At 41.2% G+C, this 22,118-nt stretch overlaps 1 protein-coding gene across 1 annotated transcript in view; it reads right to left on the bottom strand.

Annotated features, from left to right (window-relative positions):
• The window catches only part of LCMT1 (leucine carboxyl methyltransferase 1), a 188,533-nt gene that overhangs the window by 35,346 nt on the left and 131,069 nt on the right, over positions 1–22,118 (bottom strand). The window contains exon 9 of the mRNA XM_085629455.1: positions 18,679–18,770. Within this exon, the coding sequence (XP_085485581.1) occupies positions 18,679–18,770 (92 nt within the window). The remainder of the gene's footprint in view (positions 1–18,678; positions 18,771–22,118) is intronic.

The following is a 22,118-nucleotide window of genomic DNA, read 5'->3' as shown; positions in this document are numbered from 1 at the left end:
TGGGGTGCAGAGTGGGCAGGGGACACGGATCCACCTGGATCCAGAGTCTTTGGAGTAAGTTTCTTCTGGACAGGTCCACTGTCCATGGGAGATTGGAGTCTTTGTTGAAGGCAGCCGTCCTCCCTGGGGTTTCAGAGGTCACTGGCTGCAAGACAGGTAGCCGGGTTGTCAATGTTGCAGACAGGCCTGTAGGGCTGGGGCCAAGGCAGTTGTCTTCTTGCTTTTGCTGTAGGGTGTCTTCTTTCTTTTTAGGCCATCGGAGATCTAGTTTCCAGGTCTGGGTGAGCCACCTAAATACTAACTTTAGAAGGCGTTTTAGGGGAGGAGTAGGTAGGGCCAATGGGCATCTTACCGTGGGTGACTACACCCTCTATTATGCCACCCTCCTGTGGGAAGGGGCAAAGATCTAACCCTGATTGGAAGGGTCTCCCCATCTTCAAGATGGCGGGGACTGAAAGTTGTGCTTCACCTCGCTTTCCCCACCTTAGGGGTGAGGTTGGCAGTGGTAGGCACACCTCCTAATCGGAGTTTTTCCCACTTGTTTTCCCACGCAAAGTGGGGGTGTAAACCAGGGGTTACTTCTGCTGCTAGCAGCAGAGGCTGAGGGTCACATTACAAAAGCGGCAGGCCTTTGAAGCTTCCCTCTTTGAGCACTGGCCGACCCTGGGTGAGGAGGTTTGACACCTCTGCCCACGATGTGCATTGTTTCTGGTCCCGGAACGCAGAGGCTCTCCACCCAGGGGTTCAGAATCATGTCTGGGTGTGGCAGGCTGTTTAGGGGTCAGTAGGTTTTCAGGAGGCACCTCTGAGGTGCCCACTGAGAACATGTTTTAATAAATGTCACACTGGCATCAGTGTGGATTTAGTACAAGGAGCTATTTGGTACCAAACACTCCTCGGTTCAGTGAAGCCATCATGGTGCTGTGGAACTCGAGTTGTGCCCATGTACTCTCTCTGGCTTCCCTGGCACTTACAATATTAAGAAATAGACTCTAATACTGTAGGGGCCTATAGGCTCATGCAGATATGCCCACACCTGGGAAATAGTGCACCCTGCCTTTGGGCTGGTAAGGCCTGCTAGAGGGGTGACTTACCTGTATCTTAGGCATCGCTAGCTGGCATGGCACACAGACAGTGTGCCATGTCGACTTGGTCATTTTGTTTTACCACACAGGAACATGCCAGCTGCAGGGTCAGTGGCATGGTCCTAGTGAGGGGGTCCACAGGGCACCCTCTTCAGCCTCCAGGCTCTAGGTACCCGGGGTACCACTTGCTAGGGACTTACAGGTGGTCAGAAGTACCAATTGAGGACATGTGTTTAGAGAAAGAACTCTGGTATTGGGAAACTGGACAGAAGGGACCCAATACTCTACAGTCAAATTGCATCATAAGGCAGGTAAAAAATGGGGGTGGGGGTACTGCAACAGAACCCCTTTTTCTCACAGAAATGTCAACCAAGAAATGTTTTTTAATTGCCACACAGTTTCCATAACATATGGAGCCGCTTTTTATTAATGTAGGTGAATGAGAACCTAAGCTACTTATGAGCTTAAGGTGGGTTGGAGGAGTCAATAAACATTGTAAGCTTGTACCATAAACCTTTTTGTGAGGAAAAAAAAAAAAACACTGATGGTGATATTTTGATTCTAGAAGACCCTCTTAATGTTTGGAGCAGATTCAAATAAATGCAGTGATGCTGCTTATTAGACTGCGAGGTGCAGTCCACACATGTTGAATTGGAGGCGTGTGTGTATATAATGGTAATATTTATTCAAATTTAATGTTAGCAGTACTCCACTACATTTAAAAAAAAAAGCATACTTTATGTTTTAGGTTTGGGGTACAAATAAAAGCATGTGTTATTCCTCACCACTGAAGAGATGCAGAAATCCAGAATTTTGGACAAGAACCGTGGGCACGAGTCAGTGTTCGTGAGATCATTTTGTTTAATGTCGTGGTCTAAGATTAAATCTATATATACATTTAAATGAAATTAGTTTCTCCCTGTAGCACATTGACAATTTTGTTCATGTGGCAGCAAATTAGCCGAGGCTTGTACATGAAAGTCCCCCATCCAGCTCTCACCAGCCTTTACAGCACAGGGTTTAGTCTTGCAAAAACCGGTGGCCTATAAAACTGAAGTTCACTTTCTATCACCGGCATTTATAATATATTGAAGCAAATTTGATTTAGATTGCTCCTAGTATATGGACAACCTGTATCCTGATGGACAGCAATATGTTCAAGTCAAAATGTTATCAATGTGTCTCAAATGAATATGGATTGTACATTCTCCATCTGGCAATGGTTCAACCATTTTACTGAACAATTTGACAAATATACTTTCAAATAAAATAACAAATAAAGGTGTAAAAGGGGTAATTCATAAGCACACTACTAATCATTTCTGCATCAGCGTTTGCTTGCTTGAAACTGAGCTCTAAAAATATTAAAAGATATAAGAAGACAACAGACAATTCAAGGATGCATGGGCACTCTCTAGCTTGATGTGTGGAAGTTCCTCTCCTAAAGACAGCCAGGGTCGTACCTACTGCACATGTGCCAATAACAAATATAATTTAGGTTTGGCACTGAAAGTTCTACTGTCATACAGTGTGTTATAAAAACAAACGAAGAAAATAACTTTCCATCGGGGAGTATCTTAAGAACACATATCAAAGAAAAGAGACTGAACCGACACAGTTCTTTCTTGGAATTCAGTCGCTACTCTTGTTAGAAGATATTCCCAAGACTTTCAAAGTTTGCTGATGCAGCTGTAGTCACAGCAGCACTCCCTCACTCAGATCATTACAAAAATCTGTCATACTTGAGTGAACATCATTCAAGAACTCAAAGTCACCATAAACCCATGTGAAACAGTCAAAGAAAAAAATATGTATTTCAGAGGTTGCAAAGCAAATTGTTTATCATATTAATTATGTGTGAGAAGTTGACCTATTCTTCAGGCGATGAACAATAATCTTCAACAGCTTTCCTGAAATTGTCCTGCATAAACAGCCATTCTGTTAAACGTGGATACCCCTGCTGTCCTGTAGAGATGTGGTACTACTATGAGTCTATCCAACATATTGTTCCTACACAGGTCTATTACAGTCACAATATCCCAAAGATAGACAGGATCAGAAAACAGGCAGACATGTTTCGGCCTTCATCAAAAACTGTGGACTGCGAGATATAGGAATCAATTTGTGGACTAGCGCCCGTTTATAGGCATTGCAGCATGCAAGTGGTGGGTGCTTCTGTACACAATACCTTTTTGTGGGGAAAAAGGTGGATTTCATTACATCCCTTGCATGCTGCAACACATAAGTGCTGATCAGTATCTGGAAAAATAATTCAGAGGTTATGAAGTTGAATGCCTATTACTTCCTTCAAGGCCACTGGGCTGCAGCCCTTGTTAAACATTGCACAGGGACTGACCAAGTCAGTCTTTGTTAGCTAGTAATTTCAAGATGAGGTGTACACACCACCTTCCCTATTATTTATTATAAAGAACGACCATGAGAAGCGCTTGTTATTGAATATCAGTAAATCTGTTTTGTGCCTATCTTAAGGCCCTGGTCTACTATTGCCAACCTATCTGTTTTAGAAATTCCTACTTGCTTCTCTACTAAGTGAATCTTTCCCAGGATGCCTGTGTTTTTAATTGCAAGACCAGCCTAACTAACAACTGTGGTAATCAACTAATGTAAGGCGAACTAGCACAGGCTTCTGAACTGGAGGTTCCATTCTTGGAAAAAGTAGGGCCTGGAAAATATAATCCAAAGGAATGTAGGCATTGTCACATATTTGGCTGTTAGTTTGAGACAGCACCACATATTTTACTTTCATGAGCGGCTTGCATGATGACCAGTGTTTCCATCACACCTCACTGGTTTTCATGTTCCAATTGTGCAATTTTAGGACTATTAGTGAATTTGGGCAAGCCTGAAGACTGTTGCTCAGTTCGTGAGCTCCAAAACCTTATTCTTGAGCCAGGAAAAGGCATGGGAAAGCATTCAAACAGTTGCAACTCCATAACCGGAAATTCTGAGATGTGCTGATCTAATAACTAAAAAGGGACGTTTTTATGTTTCTACAAATTACTGGTTTAAATGTTTCTCTGGTGTGATGTTTTATATCAACCCAAGATTGATATGAAGGGTCTGATTTAGGGTGCGGCAGACACGTTACTCTAGCACCAACTTGGCCTATATCCTGTCTGCCTTATTGCAAGTGCCAGAGAACAGAATACACGTGTAATAAGGCAGTGCTTAATTTGAGCCGGTGTTTTCTGGTGCTCGGCACCGCCACTTAATTGCCAGCATCGGGGCTTATGATTAGTCTGCCACATGGTAGTGGTGTCTGCCAAATTTAGGTACAAGCACAACATCGGTTTACTAATTAAATTTACATTTCCAATGATTAGTATTTGCCTCCCAAGTCATTCTTATAGCTTTGGGGCCCTAGAATAATATGAATTGTCACACGTTTAAGAGTGTGATGTTTAGTAGTGTGTTGGTGCTGTTATTGGCAGCGCTGCCAGGGGCAACGGATGCTGCAAGCAGTAGTGTCCTCCTGTCAAGGGCCCGGCGCTAATTTCTTTTCACAAATTAAGCACTGTAATAAGGCACACTGGATATCTGCCACGTTTGTGAGATAGTGAGATTTCCGGAAAATCTATCATTCTGCTGTGCCACCTGTTGAGATCTAAATTAAAAAAAAAACTAAAACAAAATACTATCCTGGCTCCTACAATGTGCCAGATTTCGGTGGCAATGTAACAATAGAAGAACCCCCCCAAAACGCTATTTAACACAGCTCGAAGGTAGTAATGTGTCTTGAAATACATTGGTGCGCGTTTTATCGCCCAAAGCAATTTTAAAAACACCCCCAATTTACAGTGCAGTAATTTGATATATATAGGAAGATAAACTGAATTGCTCTAAATAAAGATGTGTGCCAAGGAGACAGATAGGAAACCTTTGGCTAGACAGCTACCACTGAGGCAACAAGTCCATGCTGCCTCTGCAGAAGAAGGTGCGGAGCGCAATGAGCTGTCATAAACACTCCTTGGACCAAAGAACACATAAGACATGTGGAAACCATAAAATGAGGGGGTATAAATGAATTACTTCTTTTTGATTATGTACAAGTAAGGAAGGGTCATGGGATCTATATCTGACCAAATGTGTTTGTTTAGGATTCTGAAACATATTTCAAATCAGTTTCTAATAAGAGAAGTCAAAGTAATATTGAGTTTATTTTCGCAAACATCTACTTCATTTTAGCTGTGAAAAAAAACATTTTACTTCTGGGGTCATGAATTGTATCAATTGTTTGCACGACAAGCACTGAAGATTACCGACTGGCCTCAAGCAACACTGGAGATTGGTCAATCTGAAATTCAGTACCACCTGCAAGTACAATTACCTGGAGGTGTGGTTTACGAGTAATGGTAAGCCCAACCAACACATCACATCCATAGAAGCCAAGGCCAAGTCACTGACTTACATCATGTACAAACTCAATGCAAAAATGTACAGCCCATTCACTGTAGCAATGCGAAAAGTAATAAAGGCCAAGTTACTACTCTTAATTGCATATGGGCAATTGGCCTTTCCAGGTACATTGGCAAATACCATGAAGATTGCCCATTGCCGTGCATTGAAAAGGATTTTTCAAATCTCCCCCAATACCCGGAATGCCTTGGTAAGATTGGAGTTTGGCTTAAATAAAGAATCGTATGAAAAGTAGCCATTCCATCGCCCGATATTATCGCGGAATCTGTGCTGCTCCACCAAACACAATGAAAGATATTTTGAAGGCATCCTTTACAGAAGGTAAAAACCCCTGGTCGGACTGCCTTTTGACCGCCTGCAGTAAATTAAATCTTGATATGGTAAATTGGAGTACCTTCATACATCAACCTGGAATACTAAAAACAGTATTGAGGAAACAAGTAAGACTTTTATCCAGACAAGAAGACATACGCCTAATCGAAACATCTGAAAGTAATATCCGGGTTATAACTAATTTCTACAGGGATAAATTATGCCAACCTTATTTAAATAGCACGCTGAATAAATCAATTTTAAAACACATTCTATTAATTAGGCTCATGGCGCTCCCAATAAAAGACATAAATGCCCATTGGAAATCCCTTGAGCCAGTTAACTCTTGCAGACTGTGCAACCTATATGAGGAATCCCTGACCCACTTTGTCTGTATTGGCCCAAATCTGAGGAACGCATCCCACACTTCATTAAAACTACTTTTTTTAAAGTATGGTACCCGCACTTGCACAGAAGCACTGGGACTCCTTTTTAACCTAGAAATTCCAATAGAACCGGCAAGGCTAACGAAATTTGCACGACAACTCCAAAGGTCATTAACCAGAAGACAAGCCCATACAGATGAACCCTGATGTAATTTATCTGCCGTTTGAAGATGGTATTTAAACCCATAGTTTTAATGGTTCGATTCTTGAAATATTTTAATTGTATTAGTATGAAATCAATCAAATGAATTGAAATGTTATCATTTTTAGTAAATAATATGTAAAGCGTTGATATGATAAATTGTGTATGGCTTTGTAACAATTTTTATTAATTGAAACAAATAAAAAAAAAATCATTCAAACTTCAGATTCAGCTACTACTGTGGCAAGAAGTCCATGCTGCCTCTGCAGAAGAAGGTGCGGAGCGCGATGAGCCGTCATATACACTCCTTGGACCAAAGAACACCCAAGTCATGTGGAAACCATCAAATGAGGGGGTATAAATGAATTACTTCTTTTTGATTATGTACAAGTAAGGAAGGGGTCATGAGATCTATATATGACCAAATGTGTTTGTTTAGGATTTTGAAACAGATTTCAAATCAGTTTCTAATAAAAAAAAGTCAAAGTAATATTGAATATATTTTCGCAAACATCTACTTCATTTTGGCTGTGAAAAAAAAAACATTTTACTCCTGGGGTCATGAATTGTATCAATTGTTTGCACCACAAGCACTGAAGATTACCGACTGGCCTCATCAGCTGGAAAACTTTTCAGAGTGGAACCTGTCCATGAGGGACAGCTGCCACCACGCGGATGCCAGCTATGAGCACTGGCAGAGCAGAGTGGTTTCATGGCACATGGCATGTTCTCCCTGATGACAGTTCTTTGTGGTGTCATGTTTGTGGTATTTCAATACCTGTCCCTTTAAAGAGAGGGGTTGGTTAAAGTACCAACACTTTGTGAATGCTCATGCAGAGATATCAGTCCCTTAAAGTCCTCCATATCTGTGTTCACAGCTGGTCCCAAGGATGTGCAGAATTTCTCTGAAACTTTGCAATCCACCTCTTTGCGCTATATTGGAATGATACAAGAATCAAAGAAGTGAGAAGGTCACATAGCAGACATAGTGACAGGAGAACGATGCAATACGACTGTGTCTGGGATGCATTTCCTGAACAGAGCAACATCAGTTGTTCATTAAAAAGGTATGATAGTGTGCTCCTGAGTGTAAGGAGGGCAGAGTCAGTGGGTCTGGGTTAGACAGGTGGCTAAAAATAACAAAATATTCTGCAATTCTTTAGTTGCATTACACCTTCAGGTCAATACATCCAAAATATAACGCACACACATTAAATGGAAAATAAATACAAGTTAACCCCTTCAGTGCCACGCCCTTTCCCCGCCCTGTGCCGGGCGTTGCATTAGCGGGCGGGGTTCATGACGAGATAGTCTCGTCATGGGCACTGAAGAGGTTAAAGTACGGGGGAAAATGTACTCTTTTAGGTTACAATAGCCTAGTGGTAAATGCGATCACTGCAGACGTCTATGTGTGGAAGCAGACAGTCACATACTACATACAGCGGGCAATAGCGACTTGTATTATTTATAGTGCTACAACGTACCTGCCTGTGACTGAAAGCACAGTGGATATACAAGTCATTATTTTAAAGAGTATTACATGCAGTATAAGAAAGGCAGCTGCACAATGTGCAGAGATTTCAGAGCAAATTTACTAATATGTCATACAATTAAGTGCAGCAAGCAAAAGCTGCTGCACTGCGTTGCATGAGAGAGAGAGAGAGCGAGAGAGAGCAGGGCAGTGGCATTTCTACAAAGATATGGCGCTGTCCCTCTTTTACCAAGTGCTGCCACATATTCAGGCTGCCTTGCACACAACAGCGCAAAGGTATGTGTGATAGCTAGGATAGGGGTTGTACTCCAAGGGTACCTTTCCTGTACAAAGTCCTATGTTCAGGCATACTTTAAATCTTTTCCCACTTTGTATCTGTGCAGCACACTTACACAGTTTGGAAAGTTTAAAGGAGAAAAAAAAGTTTCTTTTACTCTGCGCCTGCCTCAACGAGGATGCAAAGTCCTGTCTACTATGTAAGTAGATGGGGTTTTGCGATACAAAACGTTTGTGGTAGCATGGGAATCTCTATTCACTTCCCATGGGACAACACTTTGACGCAAAAATAGTGCTACTTCGCATTACTTTCAGTCAATTTTCCAGTGCAAATAACAAAACACTACATTGCGCCCGATTTGCACCACTTTTGGTGACTTTGCACCGGTACAAAGAGTTGATAAATATGCCCCTTTGTGTTTACGATAAAATAAATACTTTCAAAATATAAATATTATTTTGAGTAAAACACAATCAGACTGTGCCTAGAGTCCCTATGGCGTCATACCACCCTCAAATGCTACAGGAATTTGGTAATCAACTTACCCTTCCAATGGCAAATACTACCTAAGGTGCAAGCATGTCCCTAGAACAGGCTTCTCCAACAAGTGGCTCGTGAGCTACTCTTGGCTTTCCAGCTACCTGCAAGCAGCTCTCCTGTGTGCAAACCAGCCCACTAAATTAGAAGCGTATGCACTGTTGAATGAATATATGTACTGTAAAATTAAAAAGCGTCTATTTGAGATGAAAATATGGGTATTTTATAAACTCGTAAATGGATGTGTGTCTAAAATGGTTGAATTTACAGTTGAATTTCCAATTCAACCACTCAGTTGCTTAACAATAAACGTATGTTATGTCTGCGCTAAGGTACCCTATAGGATAAATGTGCACTTTACAAATACACGTTATCTTTAAAGCTGCTGTTTGAGTGATAAATTATGAAGCATTGGGGAGACTAGCTATTTATTATCTTGGTGCACCGTAGCTATGGCTGTTATGTATTGCCCATGAGGAGGCATTCCATATCAATAAAGCCTTTTTCATATTACTGCTATCAACTCTGCCAGATGCACTGATGGGGTCATTATTCATACACTAGCATGAGGTGGCCACTAATCTGACCTCATCTGATGTGGTCACTATTACAACCCTAATAGTATTAGTGGTTTGGATTATATTTTTTTAACTTTAGTAGCTCTTATTACAGAAAGGTTTGGCGACCCCTGCACTAGAATCAGAAGATATTTAATGTTCACTACTTCTGCCAAGGACACTGTTTTCTAGTGCTTCGGGTTGGAGACTTACCTCATGGGTTACGTTTATGTCACGTCAGAGAGGAATAAGGTATTGTAAGTGGAATGTGTAGTGTCATGTGTAGTGTCAGTTAGGCCCGGTAAGAAACACTGCCCTTCTAACATGCGCACGTTTCTTAAGTTGCATTCTCTTTCACGTGATGACTTTTGACACACATTTGCTTGCGTGACAGTGCAGGGTTAATTTCTCCAAAACCACTCGGCTTACAAAATCTCTTTGCATGAATACTATCACAACACTTTGAACATTTCGTACAAGATCCCAACACACATAGTGCAAATTATGGTATATGTTATTTCCCTCAGGAAGCAGCTTGCTATCAAAGAGACAAACAATATCAGCTCAGCTGAGGCAACAACACAGAAGCACGGATGCCATAGTTCTAAATACACACGCACTTCCGTGCTCAAGAAAGGAGCACTTGGATGTCACTTGCAAGGTCATTGCTGCGTTGGCGTTTGAGCTTAGCTGGTTCCTGTTGATCCCTTTGCGAAGAGGGATGTCCAACCTGTGACCAAGATGGGGAACTATGTATTTTGCCGTCAGGTAAAAGGAAGTTAGACCATCCTCTAGGAGATTCTCAGCAGAACACACACACCCTAGACAACTAGGTTAGGGAACGCATAGTAGGAGTACACTATACTCAATACTAGTATGCCCGCATATATAACTGTTTTAGTAAAATGGTGGAATTGTTCATTCTCTTTACCAGCCTTATACTTCTAATCACTTTTATCTGCTTCTGTCTATTGAGCACTGCAGCGCATTTATTTTATACAAGAATCACGATGGTTCAATAAATATTGAAAACACCCCATTTTGCTTTCTTGTATATCTCTCTGAGCACACGAGTGACTGAGCGAAAAGGTGCTAGATCTGTCACCATGATTCCTAGGAGGGATCAGAGTTGCCATGTTCTGAGGTTGCCCAAACCATTCGTCACTCATCTGGGTAAGGGAGGTTATGGGGGCACTGTGAGCTAGCTGACCTCTAGGACAGCATATCCAGAGGGGATGCATAGAAACAGTCTGGCAACAATGCCAATGTTTACATTGCACAACAAACGTGCAGTTCCTACTGAAAAGTGGAAACCGTGCAACAGTAGCACTGCAGGATATTTGCCAATGCTTTGAGAATCAACACTGGATGGTTGCAAGCTGATATCTGTGGGGCGCCGGAGATCTGATGGATATGGTCCATTGCAGGACCTGTGGACAGCAGGTCTATCTGAAGTAAAGTTTTTCTACTAGTAAGATGCTAGATATCTCTGCACCACCATGTTTAATGTCACTCTATGTGCTGTGTAGGCCAGGCACTTAACAATTAGCTTTTTAAGGGTCTGCAACTGCCACTTTTCCACCAGGCCAAATTTTGAATTCCAGTTCCGCCCAATATCCAGCTCAAAATCCTGGTACACTTAAAACTAGAACACCCCATGTCATCGCCCATGTGGATACTAAGATGGCGAACTTTCTATTACCGCTGTGCAGGATACTTTGCACACAAGAAGGCTATTGCACTCGAGGAGACTTCAGAAGATTTTTGTTGGAGAGCAGTGGGACTGAGTTGCCGAGCACATTTTGGGTTTCATTCCATAACCTGCTCCTCTATATCAAGTCATCTTAAAAGATACAACTCAGCCAGCTATTGAGCTTGTGAAGTGTGATTCCTATGTCATATTGTATTTGAATTCCAATCCCTATACCATCTTCTGGAGTAAGCCTTTTCTGCAAAACTGTGGCTTCTCTGAGACCTCAAGACACATGGATGGGGGAGCGCCATGGCATAGAATAAAGCAGATGTATTCTTCTGCTCATGGGTTTGTTCTACTCATTCTGGTCAGAGGGTGCCGAGACATGAAATTAGCAGAGTTGCTGTCTTTTCCAGGGTTGTGAGGGATGGTGTACGTTTATGCTGGCAGGCAATTATTTAACGTAAGAAGACATGTGGCCCCAAATCTAGTTGAAAGCTCTAAATTGCATGATATTATGGTGAACCTTTTCCCCATAAATAAAAAGGTATAGTGTTCACACGCCCCAAAACAAGGGTAGGTTCTATTGTTCTGGTTGCGATTATGCCATGTTGGTGTCACAGAGACTCCAGATGGTGTAGAATCAAGCGTAGTGATTGGCAATGTAGTCCTAGAATGGCTCCCAAGCTTACTGGACGGCCATCCACAATGGGTTCAGTGCACAGTGCAGGTCGAAGAATGCCATATTGATGGTGCTACTGATTTCTTTATTTCTTGCAATGCATATTTGCATTCGAGGGGCCAGTCGAATGTGTGCTCTAGTGTAGTTATTTCTCTCAGGGCACTGCTGATGATGGCATAGCTCACTGTGTACCTTGGGCAAGCATTGCCCATTAATAAAATGGGCTGAAGTCACTGACATCAGTAGGAGCATTCGGAGCCTTTATTTCATCTGGGTCTGGGCACATTTTTCAGTCTGAGAATATTAAATTGCATTTATTAAAATCCACACTTTGCAGCATTTAGTGTTAGTTGTGCATTTAGAACCTCTCAACACACTTGCTCTAGACTAGAGCTTTGTTGTGTTGTTCTACAATGGCCGCAAATACTAAAATGTGTTCAGTGTATTTCAGTGCATCGATGATGGACAGATCACTCTCCTGCTAGCTTCTTGGAATAACTCTGCTGATGATACTCCAGACCTTAGTCATATACAGTTAACAGTCCAAGATGAGTTGTGAATGTTGTGATGTACTGAGAATATTTGTGTAACTCAAGTTGATGGTAAACTTTGTTAAGGTGCAATTTATAAAATACTCTGGCCTTATTCAGGAATGTGAGCATGTCAGTGAAGTGAGGTCCCTGGTACCGTTCTCATTGTATGGCTGCTTTGAGTACTTTCATGTCAATGCACATGCGTGCCTTGCCATCTGTGTTGTATTTGGACACTACACAAACGTCTGTTTTGTTTACCCTTGGCTTGTGGTGGATATTCTTGTAATTTAAAGATACTCCACAAACAAGCACGATATCCCAATTATGAGATTTAAACTTGGATTTTTTGTACTTTGACCATTGTTCCTTAGCACCACCATGACTAAACATGCATCACTATCTCGAAAATACAACAGCATTTATCTTCAGTGTGAGTCTCTGGATGGTGATATCTGCGACTGTGATGTTGCACATGAAGTTGTGCGACATCTGGAAGAATTACTGCTCTTGTCTGTTACATCCCATGCTATGACCCATGCATAGCCAAACTTCTTAGTACCTTTTGATGAGGTCCATTATTGGATCCTTCACAAATGTTCTCGAAGTGATCGTTATTACACATTATCAGCATTCCTGCTCCATTGCATGGCTCGGGCATCACGAGGGTATGACTGCCCACTTCAATAGTATTTATTCTCTCTTTTTTGTCTGACATGCGACTTCATCCTATGCTTCTGTGGCTGTCTTTTTATCTGGATTGTTGTGCGTGTTCCTTGTGATATTTCTTTGTTGGGTGAGTTTGTAACAAAAATGCCTTGTCTTGCTTCTCTGATGTACGTGTTTCTATTTCCTTTCCTTGAGCTTCTGCGTGATTATCGGCACATGTCATTTCTACAATTTTTTCAAGTGAGCTGCTTTTTGTCATAGTCTGCATCTGAGTGACTCAGAATGACATCTATCGATGATTCTTAGTTAGATGGCTTCTTCATTAAATAACTTTTTGAATTTGCAGTGTTGAACTAGTCCGCTAAGACAGCTGGTTAATTTGCTGATTGGTTTCCCTTTTTGCTGTGATGCATGAATTTCTTGGGCAGAAATGGTGCATTTAGTGCATCTCTAACCTTTTGGTATTTCGCAGATTGAGCAGTTGAAGTTCTTTAATTATCCTTTGAACATGGTTGCCTACTTGGTGCTTTATTGTCAGCACATTTAATTCTTATCCTTTTTCCAGGGTCCCAAATGATCCCATCTAGTCATTTAATCTATTTCGGTCCCATGTGCTGCCAGGAATTATGGAGAGATGATTGGTGTGTCGCAAGAAAGAAGCTGACCCATTTCTTGATTTTCTGTCGATGGACATGCTTATGTTTATCTTGGTGTTCCTTCCTCTTCTCGTCTCTATTTATTTAATGTAACTTGAGGCAGATTTGCATTTATCAAGGATTTTTAGTTTTATGGATTAATGTTTGTGCGGTCTGCATGTTTTCAAAATGGCTGTTTAATAGGTTTGAATGAGCATGTCTGGTTTAAACATAGCGGCCTTATTGCTTAGTTATCATAGTGCCTTACCCTAGTCTGGCTGTCTTTCTCTCATCTCATGAGATTTCAGGTTTCTTTATGTAACAAAATGGCTGCTTGCACTATTCATAAATGTTGGGAGAGCACGCCTTCACATCTTCTGACCACTCTTTATGTTAAAAGGAGGTGATTGTGTGAGGGTCTGTCACAAGTTCAGGGGAGGCCTTTATTTGTTCAAGTGCATTCTTGACTCGTGCGCTTGAAAAGTCTGAACCTCCTCCTCTTGCGCATCCGTGTATGGGACAGTCGCATAAAGCTGCAGCCTACCGTAGTTGACTTTATCTCTACAGGGTATGTTGTGAAAGTTTAACTCCCAGAAAGGCTTACTTCCTTTGCTTGCATGCCCAGGTTCACAATAGTCATGTTGGGCTGGGATTGTACAAGGATTAAATATGTCGCTTCACAGTACTCGTATATAGCATTAAGATAAAGTACTCTGTTGCACTCCGCAAGTGGTCTAAAAAGACCTACTGAGTGTTAAATCAAATCCGCAAAAGTCTTTATGTTGTTTTGATTTCCAAGAATTCTTCTTTATTAGTCAATGTGATTCATCATAATGATACTTCTCATATGTGAATATATATTGAATTCAATACACATCTTAAATGTCCAAGTTACATTTGAAATCCTTTGGAAAATCCCAATGCATTTCCAGTCAGGAGACTCTTCATCAGGGGATAGTATTCCTATGAGTAACTAATCGAATTGCAATCAATTTCAAGACATAGGACCTTAGGGTACAAACAGCTTAAAAATAGTACCATGCTTCATAATACCCTGAATAACATATTATTACACACATAGAGGACAAATTAAAACTATGTAATGTGAGAGTAACTGGATGCCGCTAGATAAGCAAGAAACGTGGTAAGAACCGCGTGGTTAAAAGAGTGCGGGAAGTTCATGGCAGGAAGGTGAAGCAGAGAAAGTGATGCGCGCCGAAAACCAGCCGTGAAAAGATTAACTAAAAACGGAACGGAAAACGTGTAAAATTCTTCGAGACTCTGTAAGACAGTGAAGCATCTGAAAGCACCTAGAAACTGGAAGAACCTCCACTTGAAACTTGGGTAGATCAGAAAGCACCTAGAAATAAATATACTTCTCTGCAAAACTGAGGCAGATAAGAAACCACCTGGAAACTGGAACACAGTTCCATTAGAACTCAGACAGACCAGAAAGCACTGTGAAATTAGAATGCACTCCACTTAGAAGGCGGGGAGGTACAAAAACTTGTAGAAACTGGACACTCTCCCCATAGCACTCAAAAGGATCAGAAAACAGCTAGAAACTGTAACAAATTCCACTTAAAACTCGAGTACATCAGAAATCACCTAGGAACTGGAATACACACTCCCTATAATTCACACAGACAATAAAGCATGCCCCCTTCAGATGGATTGTTCTCTTTTCTATGCTACAGTCGACTTCATCCAGCATCTGTTGATGGTAAAAAAAAATGCTGCTAAAAATTGTCGAGCTCCAAAGAGCATGTCTAATGGAGATGCCATCAATGGATCAACCTTGGCATTTACTGCTTAGGCCACACATCCGGGAGGTGGGTGAGCAGCGAGGAGTTGTTGGTTAAGTGTTAAGTAGTGATGGAGGGAGCACTGAATTTTACTACTGTCTAGGGTATGAATTAAAATAAGGGCATTATAGGGGATTCGGCTAGGACTTGGAGAAGAAGTAGTGTGGTGGGTAGAGGAGAGGTTAGCTCTGTCCAAGCAAAATACCAGGAGCCCTACTTTAACTCAACAATCTTCGAATGCAAGCAGTATTAAATTGTGTAACCACTCCCTAAAGCCATGCAGCAAACTTTAAAGACTGAATACTTGAAAATAAGGTTAAACACATCTATTTCTTTTTAAATTAATACATTTTAAGAACAAAATACACATCTTGCTAAAGACGCCTATTCCCATAGGTAGCTATGGTTCTCTTGGTAGCGAACAGCTGAAAGGGTAACAACTCTGTGTGTGTGATCTTCTGATTGAAATGAGGCGGTGGCAGCTGCTGCAGTAATGATGACCGAGTGTTTACGTTTAAGTTTATGTTTTAAACATACGTTTATTAACACTGTTGCATTTTGCCAATAAAGGCTATGCAAACATTAAAACTTGTGAAAGTCACACCGTTTAAAAAAAAAAAAAAACAACACTTTGTTTTTTATCTTTTCGTCAAATACGTTAAGAAACGTCCTCAATGTAAAACACACTTCTTTATATCCTCAACTCATTACATGTCTTACCACATCACAAATGTACCTTCCTAGACCATGGTATTAACAATATTTTGTACTGTTCTTTTACACCATTGCAAAATAGTAACACATGAATTAAAGATTGGTCGGCTGTCTGGCACGGATGCCATTCTGTATCATAGGGCATATTCGTCTTCCTGTAACATCTGGTCTCCAATAGAGGCAAATGCCCCACCCTTAATTTTAACATCTATATTTTAATGCCCAAGGGTTGGATTTTTAATCAAGGACTGTTGTGGAAGGTCCGTCTATTCAGATTGAAATATATATTTATAGCGAAGGCGCCCCTGAAAGGCATTTAAGCCACATTCATAGTTTACTTCTTTTGGAATGTTATTGACTTGTCTTTTTCAGTTTAGAGGAGTTGATATTCCATAGCCGAAATCAGCAGTTAACATCAATTTAGGCATTATCGTCTCCAGATTTGCAATCCAAAGGCCATTTGGATAACATTCTAAAGTTCTAACGTTTTTGACTGTAGATCGAATGGTAACCTGGCTTGCCTTTATTATACAGCTGAAATAAATGTTAGCTCTCTTGTGCAGTTGTTATACAAGTTATACTTATGATTCCAACTTCTAACCTCAAACCCGGATTCATCAGCAGTTGTAAGTAAAGTCCTGGTGATTCTAGGCAAGCACCTTTTCCTTCATGTCACTGCTTGAGAACAGTCCAGATGTGATTGTTTATTCAGATTCGGGTAACTGTAATCATGTGAATAAGGCATCTGAAGTTCAGCTGATAAAAGGTTGGAAGTATTGATCCCACTTTAAAAAGTAACTTATTCAAAGATTAGAACACTATTGTTTTTTAAACAATATGCTGCACAAAAAGCCCTCAGTCAATTAAAGGGCTTAAGATAGCGCTGTGTGTCCATCGGCGGCCCTCGGCCACAGTACATCAATCACACGACATACATTATGATGCACAGGCTACAGAGCAGGAAATGTGTTTCAAGGTCTACAGCATAACTTCAGGCTCACCACAAAAGTCAAAGAATTGCAGTACCTGAACTGCACTTCCTAGAGGTTAAAAGCCAAGTACTCACAACACACCACATAGAACAACAATTAGAGATAATGAAGCCTTCTTAGCACACCAACAACTAGAGATCAGAAATCACCACAATCAGATGACCACAGTACTGAAACTGACAATCAAAGGGGCTTCAACTATGTCAACAAGATCACCCAGAGAGCCCCAGAGTTACCAGGTATGAGCCACGAAGACTGTGGATATGAGAACACCTTAAAAAAAAAAGAAATTGCACATAAATGGACAAGCCATGTTTTTTTTTTTGCGCTTTAGACATCTGTGTACGTGCCCATGCTCTAAATAATAACTCATGCACAAAAGCATCAGCAACTGCACAGGATTAAAGCCTTAAGATGCAAAAACTCAGAAGTCGCCATGATCTGGTAATAGAACACAGGTGAAGTGCATACCACAAAACACACACAAAATCACCATCACCCAAAACCAGCATCACAGTGTACTTACTACATAAATCTCAGACTATTCACTTAATAAGTAACTCAATCACCACAGGCCAATAGATGAACCTCAAAGCTGAAATAAATTCACAATTCACAAACACCTGCTGGGCAAATTTCCATGAAATGAAAAGCGACATAGGGATTATTTATCATGATCTAGCCTCACCTGAGAGCTATGTATCACCACAAAACCCTGGTACCCTAAGATGAACCAACTGGTAATGTAAAGACAATTTAACTTTGTGCATCTAGAGTCAATAACTCAATCAATCTCCCAAATACAAGTCCAAAATGTCATAACAATTCAAATTGAGAGCAATCACAACAAGCCAACAAAGAATTTCACAATTTGAGAAACAAAACCACTAGCATGAAAATGCAAATGCACACAAAACAACCATGCAACAAGAGGTCAATCGAGGCAGAAGTGATGTGAACTAGCATCCTTTAAAGTGGAATAGTCACTCAATGCAACAAGCAAGCGACTTCTTTACAAACGAAATACACTCACAAGTCTATGAATACAGGAAATCCAGAAGCTAAGACAAAACCAGAACCTGGACAACAATATCGCAGCATGGAATTTAAGGACTTCTGCTACAAATAAGCAGTTGGATGGCAACACAATTAACTGCAAAGATACTCACGGCTATCAACTCAGGGGCCTAGAGGTTAACAATTGCTACCCATAACCTCAATTTCACAAACCACAGCTCATAACTCTGTTTCAGTACGATCACGCCCATCCAGAATCTCAAATCTCTAAAGCACTTGTCGTCTTAGAGGAACAACCACCACGTTTGTTAAAAGGCACAAAAGAGCTTGGTTATATTAACAATTAAAAAGGTGGATCCTAAGGTTACAATGATAAAGCAGCACTCTTAAGTATATTACAGAAGGCAAGGGACATGTTTACAAGGTACACATGATCCACAGCCTGGTACCTGGGCACTTCTGGCTCGACTTTGCAGCATGGACTGAACTCACGGGTTAATAAGTAGCTATAAGATAAGAGAAGGTTTAGAGGGTCCAAAGCTAGAACACAGCCCCGGAGTCAGCGTCCTTGTCAGATCAACCCTATAACCTGCTTCGATTGGGAACGCCTAGCAGAAACAATTTCAATTATATGCTGAATATAAAGGGGACTGTACCTCCTCACATCATCCTGCGGAAGGCTGCTGTAGACTTCAAGCATGTCCAAGGCCGTGGCATCTTCCCAGCCATTCAACAATAGCCTGTCCTTCTGCAAAGCAAACACATGAATGTTGAAGGCTGCCATGACTGATAAAAAAATAACAGCGCCCTGGGTGTGAAGCAGCATCTGTGCCAAGGTGAGCAGGCTATGGGAGGAGTAAATTCATCAGGAAGTGAGCGTCTTAGCGGCCCCAGACCAACAGACTTTGTCATCAAGCAACTGCAGGTTTTAGTGGCAGATCAATGGCCTGGTTTAGATTTGGGGGATAAAGGAAAAACTACCACTGCAATTTTATCCCAAGATAGGGACAGTATGGTGGAGGAACTCCATCCAGTGGAATCTACACTGGATTTAGCACTTTTCTTTAGAAGTTCAAAGATTTCCCCTACCCACCTAAGTCTAAATCAGGCCCTAATTGTCTTCTGCCTTTGTATGTATGTATTGATAATTATATTGTGCAAATGTCTGTGAAGCAATGGAACACTGCACATATCTGCATTTTCTAATCACAAAATTACATTTCAAATATACACATTTGCATGTTACACATTTATAGTTTAGGTATGGGGACAATAAATTATTTTCCCAAGAGCCACGTGATTTTGAATCAAGTGCCACAGGCAGGATTCGGAACTTGGTCATAGGTATAAAGTTGCTAGACCAAATCTACCCCACAAGGTTCGGTGACTGTCCCATGCATACCAAGAGAGTTCACAGCAGCACCACAAATCATTTCAAAGCATTTTATAAGTTAAGGCCACTATGGGCACTGACACAGATGGACACATGGAGTTTTCTTGCATTCCAAATCTCTTATTTAACAGTCGTCTTGTGGTTTGTGGATGCAAAGTGCCTCCTTAAAAGAGATTTTGTTAGTCAGACATGCCCATCAGTATTTCCACTTGCCATACATTAAGACAGCCTACAGTACGTTCATGAGGGCTGGACTCATGCCAGATCTTTTCAGATAACCACTGACAATATAAATGAGTTGCATTTAGATTCAATTGATGCAAATATTTTTATGTGGGCACAAGACCACATCTCCCCAGGTATGGCTCAAGATCAGACCAGTTAGAGATCAAGTCATGTCTCTTGCTATGGATAAGGTAGAATATGGTATGCCAAGAGTTTTAAAAAAAAACGATATTAAAAGGAAACAGTAGGAAAGCACAAAAATCTTGGGTAGTATCTTGTGTGCTGAAGGAGTCAATGGAAGAGTAAAGAGAGAGTATGATGATATGGGGACATTCTACTAGACGTATATACCCAAGAACTAGTGAGAGACACAGGTTAAGGCATATATTGAGCAACAGGAGGGATTGTGCATCTCAACTCAACAAAAGGAGGAATTAGGAGCAGTAGTTATAATACAGGAATTGGTAAAAAGTGTAGCAAGGATGAAGCCAGAGAAACCACTGGGACCGGACGGATATACAGCTATGGTCTAAACTTCCTTCCTTGTGGAACGGGCCAGGGCTTCACCTGTTTATTAAACTCCTTTGGGAAGACAGGGTGTTTAACCCCGTCGATGTTGGAAGTAGCAATTGCTGCCATTCACAAGCCAGGCAGACATGCGGACGGATGTAGATCATACAAATCAATCCTATTGTTGAACCTTGATGCTAAATTCTTTACTGGGGATTTAGCACCCAGTCTATGGCCCTTGATTGTGAGGTGGCTGGAACCACATCAACCAAGATTATTAATGGGATTACAACAGGGCCGGACTGGGAACCCAAAGCAGCCCTGGCAATTTTCTCGGACCAGCCCCTAGGGAACTGCCTTGCCCCAGGAGGCTGGAAAAGCTTGAATGCTGCATTTGTTACTGGGGGCCAATATTGCAGCACTGCTGCAAAACCAGCAGCCAGTAACAAAACCAACCCCTCCCGGGGAAACACCTGATGCCCGACACGGTCAGTCCGGCCCTGGATTACAATATGGCAATAATACAAAAATGGCTGTGCATCCGGGGAGAAGACAAAGAGGATGAGGAAAAATGTCTTGTTGCTCTCCAAATATGCCGAAAAAGTTTTTGATAGATTTAATTGGTACTTTTTGAAACTGGTTCTTCAGAAGATGGGTCTGGCTTCAGAGTCCACACCTAGATTTGGGCTAGCTAGCAAAACCAGAAGTTCGGAAAGCCAGAGATCCAAAGTGACACACAGCACTTGCCCAGACGCCCACTCTTGCCCTTTCGTTTTGCTTAATATATGTAGCCATTTGCTGCTCATATAAGATACAAGGAAGACATACCGGGGATTAAGAAAAGAAAGGATGAGTATAAGCTGTCCATATTCGTGAATGATGTGATTGTGATAATATCAGAGCCCAAGTAATCTATTGGGGAGGAGTGGAAAGTTCCCAGCAGATATCTGGCTTTAAAAGCAATCTCCAAAAATTTGATGTTTTAACAATTAATAAACCACTGGACTGCATAACTAGACTGAACCCCTATTCTAGATGAAAAGGGGCCTCAAAAGAAGTGCCTTACCTGGTAGTCCTGATTGCCCCTTCAAGTCTCTCTTACTATTCCCCCTGATGAGAGAAACAAGAAATCCTTGCGGTGTTGTCTTATGGGATCATTTTAGTGGATAGTTCTGCCGGCTGTGGTCAAAATGGTAATCTTACCAAAACTGCTATCTCTCTCACAAACTCTACCATTGGTATTGCCATCCTGCCTTATTGGGCAACTTCAATCTACTGTACATAATTTTATCTTAGGTTGCAAGAAACCTCGGGTAGCGCACAGATTTTTGCATCTGCCAGTATCCATGGGATGTCTCGCAGTCCCAAACCTTCTGCACCATTATAAAGCAATCTGCCACACTATCTCACTTAATAGATAATATGGAAATTGAGAAGCAATGGTGCTTCCCCAATAGTGTAACAGTTGGGACCACTTGTGATCAATGTCCAGATTAGATAAGAAACTTGGAAGCTGGATCCCCTCTAGCAATAAGGGACAAGGTTAGCAAGGGTGGACATTTGACAGAACCGCCCTAGATTTGGTATTTGTTTTAACAAGGATATTTACCCTGCCCTAGCAATAGTGAGATTCCAGAAATGGAGACAGCAGAGGTTGAAGAATTGCAAAGACAAGGGGTCCCCTGACAACTAATGTGAAGTTCACCTAGACAGGGAAATACATACTGTAAATAATCTAGGGCAACTTCAACTCTATGAAAAGCTCAAAACATGTCAAATGAAAGGTAGTGACACTACAATTTAGAAAAATACACAATCATTTATTTATTATATGTGGTCTTATATCTAATATAGACAAATCTGATCATTATAAATCTATAAAAAAAAAGTTTTTGGACTTGTGCAGCACACTCACTTCAGTCATCCATCATGCATACATACTACTAGATTGATTGTCAAAATACAATT

Source organism: Triturus cristatus, chromosome 10 (assembly GCF_964204655.1).
Source record: "Triturus cristatus chromosome 10, aTriCri1.1, whole genome shotgun sequence".
NCBI classification, from domain to species: domain Eukaryota; kingdom Metazoa; phylum Chordata; class Amphibia; order Caudata; family Salamandridae; genus Triturus; species Triturus cristatus.
This window is presented reverse-complemented; position numbering and strand designations above follow the sequence as displayed.